Source organism: Myxine glutinosa, chromosome 9, assembly GCF_964187855.1.
Source record: "Myxine glutinosa chromosome 9, kmMyxGlut1.1, whole genome shotgun sequence".
Lineage (NCBI taxonomy): Eukaryota > Metazoa > Chordata > Myxini > Myxiniformes > Myxinidae > Myxine > Myxine glutinosa.
Window position 1 is genome coordinate 150,069,611 of NC_136269.1, and position 15,299 is coordinate 150,084,909.

Sequence of the window (15,299 nt, forward strand, 5' to 3'; positions counted from 1 at the left end):
AATAAATGTTAGCTCTTTCACGAGCCTCGATTCTATATACCCCCCCAAATTTTTTTTTTTTTAAATGGCGTATCTCATCTATGTGAAAAAGGCAAGTTCCGGCTCCGAACAAAATGTGCTATGCAAGCGACGCCCGGATGACAAAGAGATTCGTGTATAGTGCATAGCTCTTCGACCGTCATGCTGGAGCAGTTGGGCCAAGACAGAGCATCGGCCGCTTGGTTCTCCTTTCTGGGCCGGTACACAATATCGAAGCTGTAGTCAGCTAATTCTTTGTGCCACCGTGCAATCTTTTTGTTCTTAATCTTTTGAGAATGCTTTCCGTCGTACATAAAGACTACAGATTGTTTCGTCCGTATTGAGGTGAAAATGTTTACCCAAGAGGAAATGGTGCCACCTGCGGACCGATTCCACTATCGCGTAGGCCTCTTTTTCAATTGAGGAGTGTCGTCACTCGCTGTCTGATAATGTGCGAGAGAAAAACGCCACCCGCTCCCCCCCACCCCCCCCCCCCCCCACCCCCCCTCCCGCCCTCCCTGGTACAATGTCGCCTTGCTTGCGCAGTTAGATGCATCTGTTTCCTCTACAAAGGGGACCGACTCGTCGATGGAGATCACGATGGCGCCAGCTATGTCATCCTGCAGTTGTTGAAAGGCTTTCTGGGCTGCGAAGGTCAGCGGAAATGTTTTGCACTCGACTGGAGGACGTATTTTCTGTGAGAACTGTGGGACCCACTGAGCGTACGTAGTACGCGAATTATCCCATCGCTCTCTTTGATGTTCCCTGATCGACGTGAGGGGCTAGATCGAGTAGGGGCTGCAGGCGTGCCGAATCTGGCTGTATCTCCCCTCCGGAAACCATGTAGCCCAAGAGGTCCATAGATCTCACGGAGTAACTACATTTGGCTTGGTTGAAAGTCAGGTGGTACTTATGGGCCACTTCCAAGAACCGGCTCAAATTCGCATCATGATCTTTCTGGTTCCAGCCACACACCGTAACATTATCCACGTAGACAAATACATCTTTCAATTGCTCATTTGTCAGGATATTGTCTATCGCCCGTTGAAAGCACACAATCCCATTCGTAACGCCGAACGGGATTCTCCGAAATTGGTACAGCCGCTGGCCAGACTTGAAGGCCGTGTAAGGTCGATCGGCTTCTCGTATTGCAATTTGATGATATGCGCCACGAAGGTCCAGCGTACTGAAAACTCGGTAGTTAGATACAGCTCTGACCATGTCCTCCATACGAGGTAGCAGGTAGGCGTCGAGTTGGGTAAAGCGATTGATCGTTTTAGAGTAATCGACGACCATGTGTTTGAAATGATTAGGGCTATTGACGACCAGCACTTGGGCCAGCCACGGCAAACAACTGGATTCGATAACTCCTTCGAGGAGAAGTCGTTTAGTTTCATCCGCGATGAATTGGACATCAGGCTGAGAATACCGCCAAGATTTCACGGTGACCGGGTGACAAATTGGTGTTAAACTCGGAAATAGCGGCGGGGGTTCGATAGCCATCTCTGCTAGGCCGCATACCGGGCTCAGCGCGTCGAGTCACCGGTTGCCGGTTGCCTACTGAGAAGGTGTGAGCCCCGCTCAACTGCATTTCTAGGCGTCAATGCCGATTCAAGAAGTCATGTCCGAGAAGTACGTCAGAGCACAGATTCTGAAACACCATTAGCTCCACATCCGAGTACGTAACATCATTAGCCACCAGCTTAACGATACAAGTTCCTCGGGATCGCTGCCACAAAGACCCGGAAGCCATGTACACACGTTGTGTCATCGCAACAGTCGGCCAACTGTGTCGTTTGACGAGTCGCTGGCTGATGTAACTCGTCACTGCCAGTATCGATCAGCGCTTCCACTGATTGGCCGTTGATTTTCACCGGGACGACAGCCCTCACTAAGCCGCGTGAAGTTCTTCTCGAGATCGCAGAGGCGCACGCGCCTGCTTGCGTCGTCCGTCGGATTTTGGTCAATCGGCAGATGTTGGCGAAGTGGCCTCTCTTCCCGCAATTATGACACGTCGTCTCCTAAGCTGGACATTGCGAGCGAGGGTGACGGCATTTTCCGCAAAAGAAACATTTGGCCGTGGGCCCAGCAAGGGTCACCGCAGCCGCGGTACGCGGCTCGTTCACCTCATCGTCCCATTCCTCTCTGCGGGAATCCCGGCACGCGAGGGCCCGTGCGGGCTCCTGTGCAGCAGCAGATTCTGACTCCACGACATCTTCGGCGTTGGCCGAAGTGCTCGCAGTTATGTACGGACGGCTATACGCCTCAGATGTCGCTTATGCCAACTGAAGTACCCGGGCTTGGTCGAAGGCCGCCTTGAAGTCCAGCGTGTCGTTTTCGAGGAGGCCTTGTCGGATTGCGGGAGCCTGGAGCCCGGCTATGAAAGCGTCACGTAATAGGTCATCAGTGCCCTCCACAGCAGCGCGGTTTATGACTGCACAGTCCTGACTGAGCTGTCGCAAGATTTGCGTGTATTGTTCCAAAGACTCCGATGGTTCTTGTCGGCGCGTCGTGGGAAGGTGCCGTGCATAAATGGTGCTCCGAGGCTTGACATAAAGAGCCGTCAAGGTATCCACAGCGTTCTCATAGCTCGCGCAATGGGAGAAGTATTCGTAGACAGAATGTGTCACGTTGCAAGAAAGTACATTCTATTTCTGCACATTGGTGATTTCCGGCACCAATCCCAGGTAGAGCCCCAGGGAATAGAACCAATGGGTCCACTGACTGGATGCATCTCCAGCATTAGGATCACCTCCGAATCGCTCCAATTTGTTGAGCTTGTCCATTTTTCAGCGCTTCACAGAATCAATTTCAATAAATTGTAATGGAATTCATCCAAGACCTCGTTCACAGAAATGAGTCTTTATTGAAATCGATTCACACAAGTTCTAGGCACACAAGCAATTAACGTATTAGCTATTGAATCGTATACAGTTCAAGTATATAGTTTACGCAAGTATAGTATAAAGACCAAGCCATCAATCTGGTCTTACCAAGATGAATGAAGCGCAGACCAGTACATGGTGCGTTCAGACCGCGTAATTCTCTCTTCACACATAAAGAGTGCTCGACTATATCCAGCACGCATTAGATCACCACACCCCAGAACCCCTCTTCTTCTTCTTCTTCTTCTTCTTCTTCTTCAGCTTCACAACATGACGCTTTTTGTCGAAGTGAAGGGGAGTGCCGTTGTTGCATGCATTTCCCTTTCCGGGGAATAAGGGCTGGGAGGTGGAGGCCATGATGTGGTGTGGAAGCAAAAGGAATATGTCGAGAGTTGCAGATGCAAAACTTATGGTGTAGTCGGAGTGGCTATATGAAGTGAAATGCTACAACATGGTTTGCCAATTCAAATGTTATTACATTGCTCCTTGTGCCATCATTTGCCACTTTGCTTTATACTGACAGGTGATCCTATCCGGGGTGAATGTTGAGGAAGGTTTCGGCATCGCATTTCGGATCCTGCAGGTCAGGTTTTTTGTGGGGATCCTTTTTTGTATAGTAAGTCGAGGCTTGTGTAAGAGCGAACACACAGAACTTATGATAAAGGGAGCAGAAGACAAGAGGGGAGAGAGAGGGGAGCACAGCAACAATAGGGAACAGGGACATCAGGAGATCTGTGGAAGGATCTGGGGTGGGGTACACAGGATAAACAAGATGGACATTACAAGGAGTTTCAGGAAAGAAAAGGGAATTTGAAGGAGGTAAATTTGGGGTGTAATAACGGGGGTAGAAAATATCAAGGTTTTGGATGGGGGAAGATAAGAGATGGTGGTGAACAGCTGTTTTAAAGACCTGGAGGGAGGATTGGGATTGAAGAGAGTGAGGGAGTTTGTTCCAAAGGGGGCAAAAAAGAGGAATGAAAGAGTGAAGGTGAGCAGAGAGTCTTGATTTTGGCAGTTTCACCAGAAGAGGGTTGCTGGCAGATCTTGCACGTCCTGAAGGAACATTTGGGGGACAGGGCAATGTTATATTGTGTGTTGGTTGTTATTATATTGTTGTTTATCTACTCTACTATATAAGAGAGCCGTTGGTCTGTCTGTCTGTGTGTGTCGCCATTTTTCTCAGAGATGGCTGAACGGATTCTTGGTCAAACTTTCAGAGTGAGTCAGTCAATCAGTTTCAGTTTTTCAGTCAATCAGTGAGTGTCTGGGAGTATTTTAGGCAAAAACTAAAAATAAAAAGTTCGTTTTTTTTGGATTTTTAATAAATCTCTCTTGGAGTGCCGAAGCCTTTTTGATTAACGACACTTATAATTATATACAAGTACACATTCACGTAAATAAATACAAAACACAAACATTTAAACACAAAAAATCAAACAATTCCAGAAGCGTACGCAATTGGTAGTAAGGCTTCTTCTTCTTCCTGAAAGTCATCAAACTTAACTCAGAAACGTGATGAATGGCACATTCACCAGCATGTAATCAACGAAAAGGTAAAATGATGACTTGACATTTGTGATTGATTCTGATTTGGATGTAATTTCTTTTCCATTATATTTGCCCTCATTTCAAATATGTTAATGTTTCTTTTTCGCTTGAGCAATGCCAGGTACTCCAGCTATAAATGCTTTTATACTTTACTCGAGGTACAAATACAACTTTGGCTGGGGCGTAACATAGGCTATGTGGCCACGGCCTCATTCAGGTGTGTGGGGGACCTGGAGAGGAGCGTAAATTCTCTATGTAAACATGTACGGTGTAGCGTCACCTGGTGATGGTAGCAGAGGGTACCGTATTACAATTTCCTTTTTTACCTGGGCAACACTGAGGTTAAAGCACTCTTTGCACGGGTAAATTTTTCCCCCTTCCGTTTACCCCTCCCCCAAAACGGAGGAGCCTGTCAAAGCCCCCCAACCCCTAAAAATATGTATAATTATGTAGTATATATTTTCCCTCCCACTCCCTTCCCCACCCCACCCCCTTCCACTTACCCCACTCCCTTCCTCAACCCTCCCTCTCCAGCCTCCCACCCTCACCCGGCAACGTCGAGTACTCCTGCTAGTATATTATATGACCAACTAATGTCACCTGCCAGGACGCCCGCTTAACGTCCATCCGTGGGGACGGCACACACATTGATGAAACACTGGGATGACCGTTTATAGCTGCGTTGGGAGTTGAACCCCGGCTAGACTGCTTGGAACGAGTGTGCATACCTCTGGGCCATCTTGTCAGTCCACTCATTGTAAACTAGAATGATGTCTCGATTATTTTCATCTCTAATTCAGTTCAGGAGATTTTGGTTGGTGATGCTTTGCCACAAGTTGCTTTATATTTCTCATCCCAAGTTGTCCTTAGGATGGATATTACGAGTCAACCAAAACGTGGATTCTTACTGCATGTTGATTTGATGAGTCAGGGCAGGCAGATTACCCTCTCCTTGAACGTTATTATAGAGGCAGCTGGGATTTTCTTGACAATCTGATAGCATCATGTTAATATTCCTCCTGAAATGAGCTACTTCCCAGAAGCTTGGAATCCAGAAGTTTAAAATTCTGCTACCTTCGTCCACATTTGATTGATGACCCGTTTCCTTAACATTAGACAACCTCCAAGTACCTTTCATATTAAACCATTAATAGATTAAAACTATTTCATTTCTGGCTCAAGATTTTCTTAAATATGAGTTGGAACTGAATTTGCATTGAACTGAGTGGACCAAAAATTTTCAAAAAACCAAATTCCACTTTGTCATTACGGGGTATTATGTGTCGATCAGTGACAAAGAAAATCTCAATTTAATCCATTTTAATATCAGAGTGTGACACAACAAAATGTGAAAATAGTCAAGGGGTGTGAATACTTCCTGAAGGTACTGTGTGTATCTTAACACTTATATAATTATCCTTTTTACGGCGTGGCCCATACGGCAAAGCCGTCTAGAAGGGTGTTTGTCTGTCCGTATGTATGTCCCTCACAAACGTACACCAATCACAGCTGACGATCTGGTCACATGACAGGGGTGATGTGATGTGATTACATCCGTGATGTCATTACGGCATACAATGGCTGACTCCACACTCCGCCATTTTGATTTCTATGCCGTTCAGGCCGAACATATTGTGGAACCTGTCATATATCACAATCTGCATGCTCTGCCTTGACGTTTTTCATTCAGTGTGAAACACAAACAAACCGATTGTTAAAATGACCATCAAATATCAAACGCATCGGCGTTATGGGTCTTACAACGACACAGTATGTATAGGCCCTAGGCTTCATGCCTTCATGCCTCAACTTCAGGCCACTTTGGACAAATTATCCCAGGTTTTTAAAATACAGTAGTATCAGTTTTGTAATAATAACAATAATAACATTAATAATAATAATATGGAAAATATAATCGTAACACTGCAATCCCTTTGTCATGACTGCAGAGTTGCTGGATTGAAGCGGTGTATGGTTGGTTCATTGTTGACTCAAACATGTAGAATAAACCAGTGTCTCAATGCAATCTCTTCGTTCCCATGGTGACAGACAGCTTAGAGATTTAGAGTACTTCAAAATAATTTAATACTTATATTATTTCCTAACTGGTATGTTCACCCAGGCCATAGTATTCTCTTCAACGAAAGTATCAAACAAGGCCAGCTACGCTGCTGTTAGACTTTTGGTTTTGTTTTCTTCACACTTGTATCTTAAATATCTGCATCTATATAATAATACCGTAAGGACTCGACTTTGTTATCCCTTTTACGCCGCACCCAGTGACCCGATGCCCACGGCACTAATGGATTTACGATCTACGAACCGCGCTCTTTGTTTATCACGTACAGACATACTCGAAAAATCTGAATTCGCCGACGTTGGGGCCCAAAAGCATCCGATTAACTGCCGATACGACGCCATCTTACGACGCCATCGTATTGGCGTCTGCTGGGCGAAGGCGAAGCGAGCCGTCCGCTGATTGGACAGTCGAGTGGTGTGAACCAAATGGTCTTTTTATTCCCTTGAACATTTTAAATTAGGATATATAAGGAAATGAAGGAGCTGGGGCTCCCACGTCGATCGGAAGAATGGACGCGACAAAAAGCTGGAATTCATCCGAGTTGCTTTAATCAAACCAAACACTCAGGCACTCTGAAAAGCCCGTTTATCGGGCAGCAATATATATACATATTATCCCGGAGCGTTTGCCCAGGAAAGGCGAGAGGGGGCGTGGCCCAGCGTCCTGGCTGCGGCCTGGCAAGTTGAGGGCGAGCCTGCCCGGGCATGCCCGGGCATGCCCGGGCGTCCCGACCGAGGCCTGGCAAGTTGAGCGCGGGCCTGCCCGGGCGTCCTGGACGAGCCCGGCATGGTGATCGCTCCGCGTCCTTGATAGGTACAAGGCGATTGTGAAAACCCAGCGGTAGCCGCTACAGAAACGTCTTTATCGTCATTTTAATAAAGTTAAATGGAGTGACGTTGCGATACTCGGGGTGCGTTGCATAAATCCTCGTAACTCAGAGAGGTGTAGCAGGTGGCGAGACGTAAGGAAACTTAAAGATAACGAGCTGAAAACAGACGAACGATATGTCAATCTCTTTCTACACCGAACGGAAATAAAATTATGAGAGCGGGAAGGCATGGCCTGAGCACTTCGAGCAGAGAGGACTGATTGGACTTAACTTAAAGAGAAAAAATTGGAGCTTAACGGAAGAAGAAGATCCCATGAGCGCTCCCCTATGCCATCCATAATGGTACACTCTATCCATACACCACATCCTCCCTTCCGTGGATGTTCCACGGGTTTCGGCTAGTTCTTATATATTTTCACTCTTAAATATCTTAACACTTGTATCTATTAACCTTCATATAATAATCTTTTGTTTCTTCACATTTATGTCCATAAGGGAGGGAATCAATTCCATTTTGTAATACTAGGGCATGCCCGTACTATATATAAGCTAGGACGTGCCCGTACGTGGGTGCCCGTTCCTTGCAAAAAAAAAAAAACTGCAAAAAAAAAAAAAACTGCAAAAAAAAAAACAATGGTTTGGTCCATTCGCAACGACCACAGAACCCCCCCCCCTCTATTTACATGAATGGTTTGGTCCATTCGCAAAGCCAAAGCGAACGACCACAGAACCCCCCCCCCCTCTATTTACATGAATGGTTTGGTCCATTCGCAAAGCCAAAGCGAACGACCACAGAACCCCCCCCCCCCCCTCTATTTACATGAATGGTTTGGTCCATTCGCAACGGCAAAGCGAACGGCGAACGGCTAAATCGCCATAGCTCGGTAAGTACTTGTCCGATTAATTTCAAACCTTGAAAAGGCACATCCTCGGGTCCCCAGCAATATACCTGGCAAGTTTCAAGTATATCGGACCGGTAGTTGTCGAGAAACAGCGGTCACAGACAAACGTACAGACGTACAGACGTACAAACGTCCAAACGTACAAACGTACAGAGATTACTGGAATTATAGATAGATGTGTCTTTTATCGGCAACAGCTCGCAACGCCTTTTCATTTAATTGTTCAGAGTACAGATGATGATTATAACTTTTTATCGTATTCATTTTTCCATACTCTTCTTTCTTTAAACTAAACAGTTGTAATAATTTTCCAAGTTAATACTCTTTCATTACATTTTTCGCTCACCTGGAACGAAGTTCCAGGGAGCTGATGCGATGGCGCGTCATCAGTCCGTAAACACTCGCAACTTCTTCTCCGAAACCGTTGATGGGATTGGGACCAACCTTGGCACAAATGATGCTTCCTATGTTGTGACTAAAGTTTGTTCACAGCATTTAAACAAAATCTGTGTTTAAGGGGTCTACCGGGGCTTTAAGTGGATCCAGGGTTGACCCCCTAAAATAGGTATTTGCTTTCTTCTCCGAAATTGTTGGAGGAATTATAAGCAGGAAAAAAGTAGGTGAGTTATCACCTGCATTCTGACCGAAAATCATTTCTCAGGATGGAGAAAGTGTAACTCTTACAAAGGCAATGCTCGACCACCTCTTGTCATGGTTCCTTACGAAACAAGCAATGGTAAATTAATTTGCTGTATTTTTTATGTCCTGTAATATTTCTTTATAAATAGATCTAATTATGTGTGTGTGTGTGTGTGTGTGTGTGTGTGTGTGTGTGTGTGTGTGTGTGTGTGTGTGTGTGTGTGTGTGTGTGTGTGTGTGTGTGTGTGTGTGTGTGTGTGTGTGTGTGTGTGTGTGTGTGTGTGTGTGTGTGTGTCATACTTTTTGACGTCAATAAATTAAGTACTATCCAAATGTACCTTTTAACCCTTCAGAGTCTAAACCAACATCATCCCGATCTTGTTTAGAACCTTTTTTAGACTGTAGTTTATCATCCCTACATTGCCTTTTTAATTTAGCATAAAATTTTTATTCACTTGTCTTATTGTGTGCCAAGTATGAACGAGGTCAACATAGGCCAAAAGGTCAACATAGGCCCAATTTCTAAAATTGTCAATTTTCACCCGATTAAATTAAAATTTCAAGATGATTTTCATATCATGGCACTGAATTCAACCACTAATTATTTTTGAGGTCATAATCATGCTCTCCTGAGTGCCAAGCTACTTTGTTCTGTTTTGCCAAGTGTCGCTCTATGAGTGATTTCTCATTCTGTATGTCTGTAATCCTGTCTGTCTGTCTGTCTGTCTGTATGTCAGTCGCCTCCAGCTCACAATTTTCAACCGATCTTCACGAAACTTCACCAAATGGTCGAGTTGGTCATAAGGAAGAAGCCTATTGTTTATGGGGTCAAAAGATCAATAGGTCAAGATAGGCCAAAGGTCACCAACTTTGTCAAATTTCTAAAATCCTCAATTTTCATCCGATTGACTTGAGATTTGAAGAGGATTTGCATATATGGTCACTGAATTCAACCACCTATTATATTTTAGGTCAACATAGGCCAAAAGGTCAACATAGGCCAAATTTCCAAAATCCTCAATTTTCATCCGATTGATCCGATCGATTGATTTGAGATTTGAAGAGGATTTGCATATCTGGTCACTGAATTCAACCACCTATTATATTTTAGGTCAACATAGGCCAAAAGGTCAACATAGGCCAAATTTCTAAAATCCTCAATTTTCATCCGATTGATCCGATCGATTGACTTGAGATTTGAAGAGGATTTGCATATCTGGTTACTGAATATCTGGTTATCTGGTCACCTATTGTATTTTAGGTCAACATAGGACAAAACGTTAACAAAGGCCAAATTTCTAAAATCCTCAATTTTCATCCGATTGATTTGAGATTTGAAGAGGATTTGCATTCTAGGTCACTGAATTCAACCACCAAGTATATTATAGGTCAACATAGGCCAAATTTCTAAAATCCTCAATTTTCATCCGATTGATTTGAGATTTGAAGAGGATTTGCATTCTAGGTCACTGAATTCAACCACCAAGTATATTTTAGGTCAACATAGGCCAAATTTCTAAAATCCTCAATTTTCATCCGATTGACTTGAGATTTGAAGAGGATTTGCATATCTGGTCACTGAATTCAACCACCTATTATATTTTAGGTCAACATAGGCCAAAAGGTCAACATAGGCCAAATTTCTAAAATCCTCAATTTTCATCCGATTGATCCGATCGATTGACTTGAGATTTGAAGAGGATTTGCATATCTGGTTACTGAATATCTGGTTATCTGGTCACCTATTGTATTTTAGGTCAGCATAGGCCAAAAGGTCAACATAGGCCAAATTGATAAAATCCTCAATTTTCATCCGATTGACTTGAGATTTGAAGAGGATTTGCATTCTAGGTCACTGAATTCAACCACAAATTATTTTTGAGGTCAACATGGGCCAACAGCTGGTTTTAGGGATTTTGCAAGTATCGTGCTATGCATGACATATTTCTTGTTTATTTGTTTGTCTGTCTGTTTTTCTGCACAGAACGTGAGTATGCTTTTCTCTGCAACCGTTTGTCTGATTGACAATACATTTTTACCATCTTAGCACCTCGTCCTGTAGAATTTTTAAATGATAATTATGATGTCATTGGTCATGTGGTACAGGTGCCATCTTGGAAAACCCAAAAACCTTGCACCTCTCCATCTTCAAAACCACTCCATGGAAAAAATTGAAACATGGCTCATTGTCAAGTACTCCCAATGGGGAACAAAACATACTCATGATGATATCGGTGCCTGCCAATTTTTGTCAGGTCAACTCATGCAAAAAGGTCAACTTAGGCAAAAAGGTCAAGATAGGCCAAAGGCCAACAACTTAGGTGAAATTTCTTAAATCCTCTATTTTCATCCAATTGACTTGAAATTTCATGACGATTTGCATATCTGGTCACTGAATTCACCCACCAATTATTTTTGAGGTCTAAAGGTCAAAAGATCAGCATAGGCCAGATTTCTAAAATCCACAATTTTCATCCGATTTATTTCTCTCGTCAAACTTATTGCATTTCCCAGTTTTAAGTGCATTTAGCTTAACTTTGTTTCCTCCCATAATAAACATCCTCAAGGGAAAATGTTGAAATTAGTTACACAAAACAAGAGAGACAGAACAAAAGCAAGTTAAGTGAAAGAGGTTAAAACAACTGGTAAAGCTGCAGAAGGAACAATTATTTCCTCGCTGCAAAAAGCTAATCAGCTGGGAGGAGTAGAAATGATGTGGAATAACGTGACGAGGAATAACAGTCTCAGTAGGACTGCTGTCAGGCTTTGTGGGGAGCAGAGAGGGATGACCTCAAACCCAAAAGCTTCTCCAAAGGCCTTCTTGTAGATGAGTTATCATCGGTTTCTTGTGCAAGAGGCTTGAAGTTAGTCAGGTAACAGCTGTGCCGTAATTCCAGGGAAGACGGAGGAAGTGAGAGTCCTCCTTGCATCTCTTTTTTGCAGGAGTTTGAGCTCCCTGCGATGGCGGTGTATGTGCGAGTTGCCCGTCGACTGGTGGAACGCGCCCAAGGAAGTGAGCTGCAGCGATTGTTGCGCTGTGTGGCCGAGTCTGGAATGGCCGGGCCAGGTGACCTGGACACCGTCGTGCTGAGTGCGGTACGAACGGCGGTCGTCGCTTCTCCTGCCACGCTCGAGGTGCCCATGAAATCGAGTCGTGAACTTTTTTTTGTCGTGTGACCAAAAGTAAAGACGAGACTTCGACACTTCACGACTTTTATTAAGTACCTGCACCTTACCTCACCTTATTACGCGGCACCTTCGGGCAAGGCCTCAACACAGGAAGACAGGTCAGGTGTGCGTTACACGCATGACGATCACGGACACGATGGTGGTGGCCGATTGAGGAGTAGCGGTAGGGGTTGTTCATCGGATTAAAAAGTCGAAGATGATTGGTCGTAATGAAACTGTTTGAAGGTGACACTTTTAACCGATTACCGTTCCTGTTGTAACAAATGCTATGGTTTTGTTTATGTTCCAGGTAAAGGAATTGGATAGTCTGATTGCCAAAATGAAAAACGACAATGACAAGGTACCCTCTTCCCCCCTAAATCATCATCTTGGACCTTTCCAGATGTCTGTACTTTGCATTGATGGTGTAAATCACTTTGACCTCGTGGCAGGTAAAGGCCTACATGGTGAGTGGCCGCCTGCGCTCTGCATACCTGGTCGCTGTGAAGCTGCGACTATCGGAATCGGTGCCCTTTGTGGAAAGCATCATGGCGCAGGCCCAACGCTTGGGACAGCAAAATATGACCTCGATGTGCAAGCGCTGGCTGGTCGGGCACAGACATGATCAAGACTACCAGTCTTAGGCATGCCCAAGTCACCTTTTACCTTTTCACCTGCATCCTTTCATTGCTCCGTTTATGTCCGACTCTCACTACCCCCTTTATTTGTTTTTGGGTGCTGTGTGACATTTTGTGTCCATTTACGCTTTAGTTTTGTTCAACCAACAAACTGCTCTAAGCTTTGAGTTTAACCATAGTGGGACATTAAAACTTTACAAATCACCAGCTGGTTAAACGTTTACATTTTAAAATTTCTTTAAAAACAATAAATTTTTCAATCTGAGAATATTTCAAGAATTCTGATTTTTAACTTAACTTTTCCAGGGGAGACATTTTTTTGTTTGTTCAAGTTGGGCATCCAATGACATCAGAACCAAGCAACGATGAAAAAATGAATGTGTGATGCTGCTTGGGAACGACATGGAGGACTAACGTGTGTTGCTTGGGAACGACATGAAGGACTAACATGTGTTGCTTGGGAACGACATGGAGGACCAACATGTGATGCTGCTTGGGAATGACATGGAGGACTAACGTGTGGTGGTGCTTGGGAACGACATGGAGGACTAACATGTGTTGCTTGTGAATGACATGGCGGACTAACATGTGTGTTGCTTGGGAATGACATGGAGGACTAACATGTGTGTTGCTTGGGAATGACATGGAGGACTAACGTGTGTTGCTTGGGAATAACATGGAGGACTAACGTGTGTTGCTTGGGAACGACATGGAGGACTAACATGTGTGTTGCTTGTGAATGACATGGAGGACTAACATGTGTGCTGCTTCGGAAGGACATGGAGGACTAACATGTGTGTTGCTTGCGAATGATATGGAGGACTAACATGTGTGTTGCTTGTGAATGACATGGAGGACTAACATGTGTGTTGCTTGTGAATGACATGGAGGACTAACATGTGTTGCTTGGGAATGGCATGGAGGACTAACATGTGTGTTGCTTGGGAATGACATGGAGGACTAACATGTGTGATGGGAATGACATGGAGGACAAATGTGTGTGTTGGTTGGGAACGACATGGAGGACTAACGTGTGTTACTTGGGAACGACATGGAGGACAAACGTGTGTTGGTTGGGAACGACATGGAGGACTAACATCTATTTTGCTTGTGAATGACATGGAGGACTAACGTGTTGCTTGGGAATGACATGGAGGACTAATATGTGTGATGGGAATGACATGGAGGACTGACATGTGTTGCTTGGGAATGACATGGAACACTAACATGATTGTTGCTTGGGAATGACATGGATGACTAACGTGTGGTGCTGCTTGGGAACGACATGGAGGACTAACCTGTGTTGCTTGGGAATGAAATGGAGGACTAACATGTGTGCTGCTTGGGAATGACATGGAGGACTAACGTGTGATGCTGCTTGGGAACGACATGGAGGACTAACATGTGTGTTGCTTGGGAATGAAATGGAGGACTAACGTGTGATGCTGCTTGGGAACGTCATGGAGGACTAACATGTGTGTTGCTTGGGAATGACAGAGGACTAACGTGTAATGCTGCTTGGGAATGACATGGAAGACTAACATGTGATGCTGCTTGGGAACGACATGGAACACTAACATGTGTGTTGCTCGGGAACGACATGGAGGACTAACCTGTGTTGCTTGGGAACGTCATGGAGGACTAACATGTGTGTTGCTTGGGAACGACATGGAGGACCAACATGTGATGCTGCTTGGCAACGACATGGAACACTAACATGTGTGTTGCTTGGGAACGACATAGAGGACTAACATGTGTGTTGCTTGGGAACGACATGGAGGACTAACGTGTGGTGCTGCTTGGGAACGACATGGAGGACTAACCTGTGTTGCTTGGGAATGAAATGGAGGACTAACATGTGATGGTGCTTGGGAACGACATGGAGGACTTACGTGTGTTGCTTGTGAATGACATGGACTAACATGTGTGTTGCTTGGGAATGACATGGAGGACTAACGTGTGTGTTGCTTGGGAATTGAAACGGAGGACTAACGTGTGTGCTGCTTGAGAACGACATGGACTAACATGTGTGCTTCTTGGGAACGACGTGGAGGACTAACATGTGTGTTGCTTGGGAATGAAATGGAGGACTAACATGTGTGCTGCTTAGGAACGACATGGAGGACTAACATGTATGTTGCTTGGGAACGACATGGAACACGAACATGTGTGTTGCTTGGGAACGACATGGAGGACTAACGTGTGATGCTGTTTGGGAACGACATGGAGGACAAACGTGTGTGTTTGTTGGGTACGACATGGAGGACTAACATGTGTGCTGCTTGGGAACGACATGGAGGACTAACATGTGTGTTGCTTGGGAATGACATGGAGGACTAACATGTGTGCTGCTTGGGAATGACATGGAGGACTAACATGTGTGATGGGAATGACATGGAGGACTAACATGTGATGCTGCTTGGGAACGACAGAGGACATGTGTACTGATTGGGAACGACATGGAGGACTAACGTGTGTGTTGCTTGGGAATGAAACGGAGGACTAACATGTGTGCTGCTTGGGAACGACATGGAGGTTTCTTGTTTCGAAACATGCTTGTTTCGACCCCTTCACCCCCACAGTCATCCTCTT

The 15,299-nt window shown here is 44.7% G+C and overlaps 1 protein-coding gene across 1 annotated transcript in view; it reads left to right on the forward strand.

The window, feature by feature from the left end:
* Positions 1 to 12,977, forward strand: part of ZFYVE26 (zinc finger FYVE-type containing 26) — a 332,760-nt gene extending 319,783 nt beyond the window's left edge. The window contains exons 41-44 of the mRNA XM_068127936.2: positions 3,427 to 3,486; positions 11,845 to 12,036; positions 12,380 to 12,430; positions 12,522 to 12,977. Coding sequence (XP_067984037.2) covers positions 3,427 to 3,486; positions 11,845 to 12,036; positions 12,380 to 12,430; positions 12,522 to 12,713 — 495 coding nt within the window. The 3' untranslated portion in view covers positions 12,714 to 12,977. The remainder of the gene's footprint in view (positions 1 to 3,426; positions 3,487 to 11,844; positions 12,037 to 12,379; positions 12,431 to 12,521) is intronic.
* Positions 12,978 to 15,299: the final 2,322 nt, after the last annotated feature.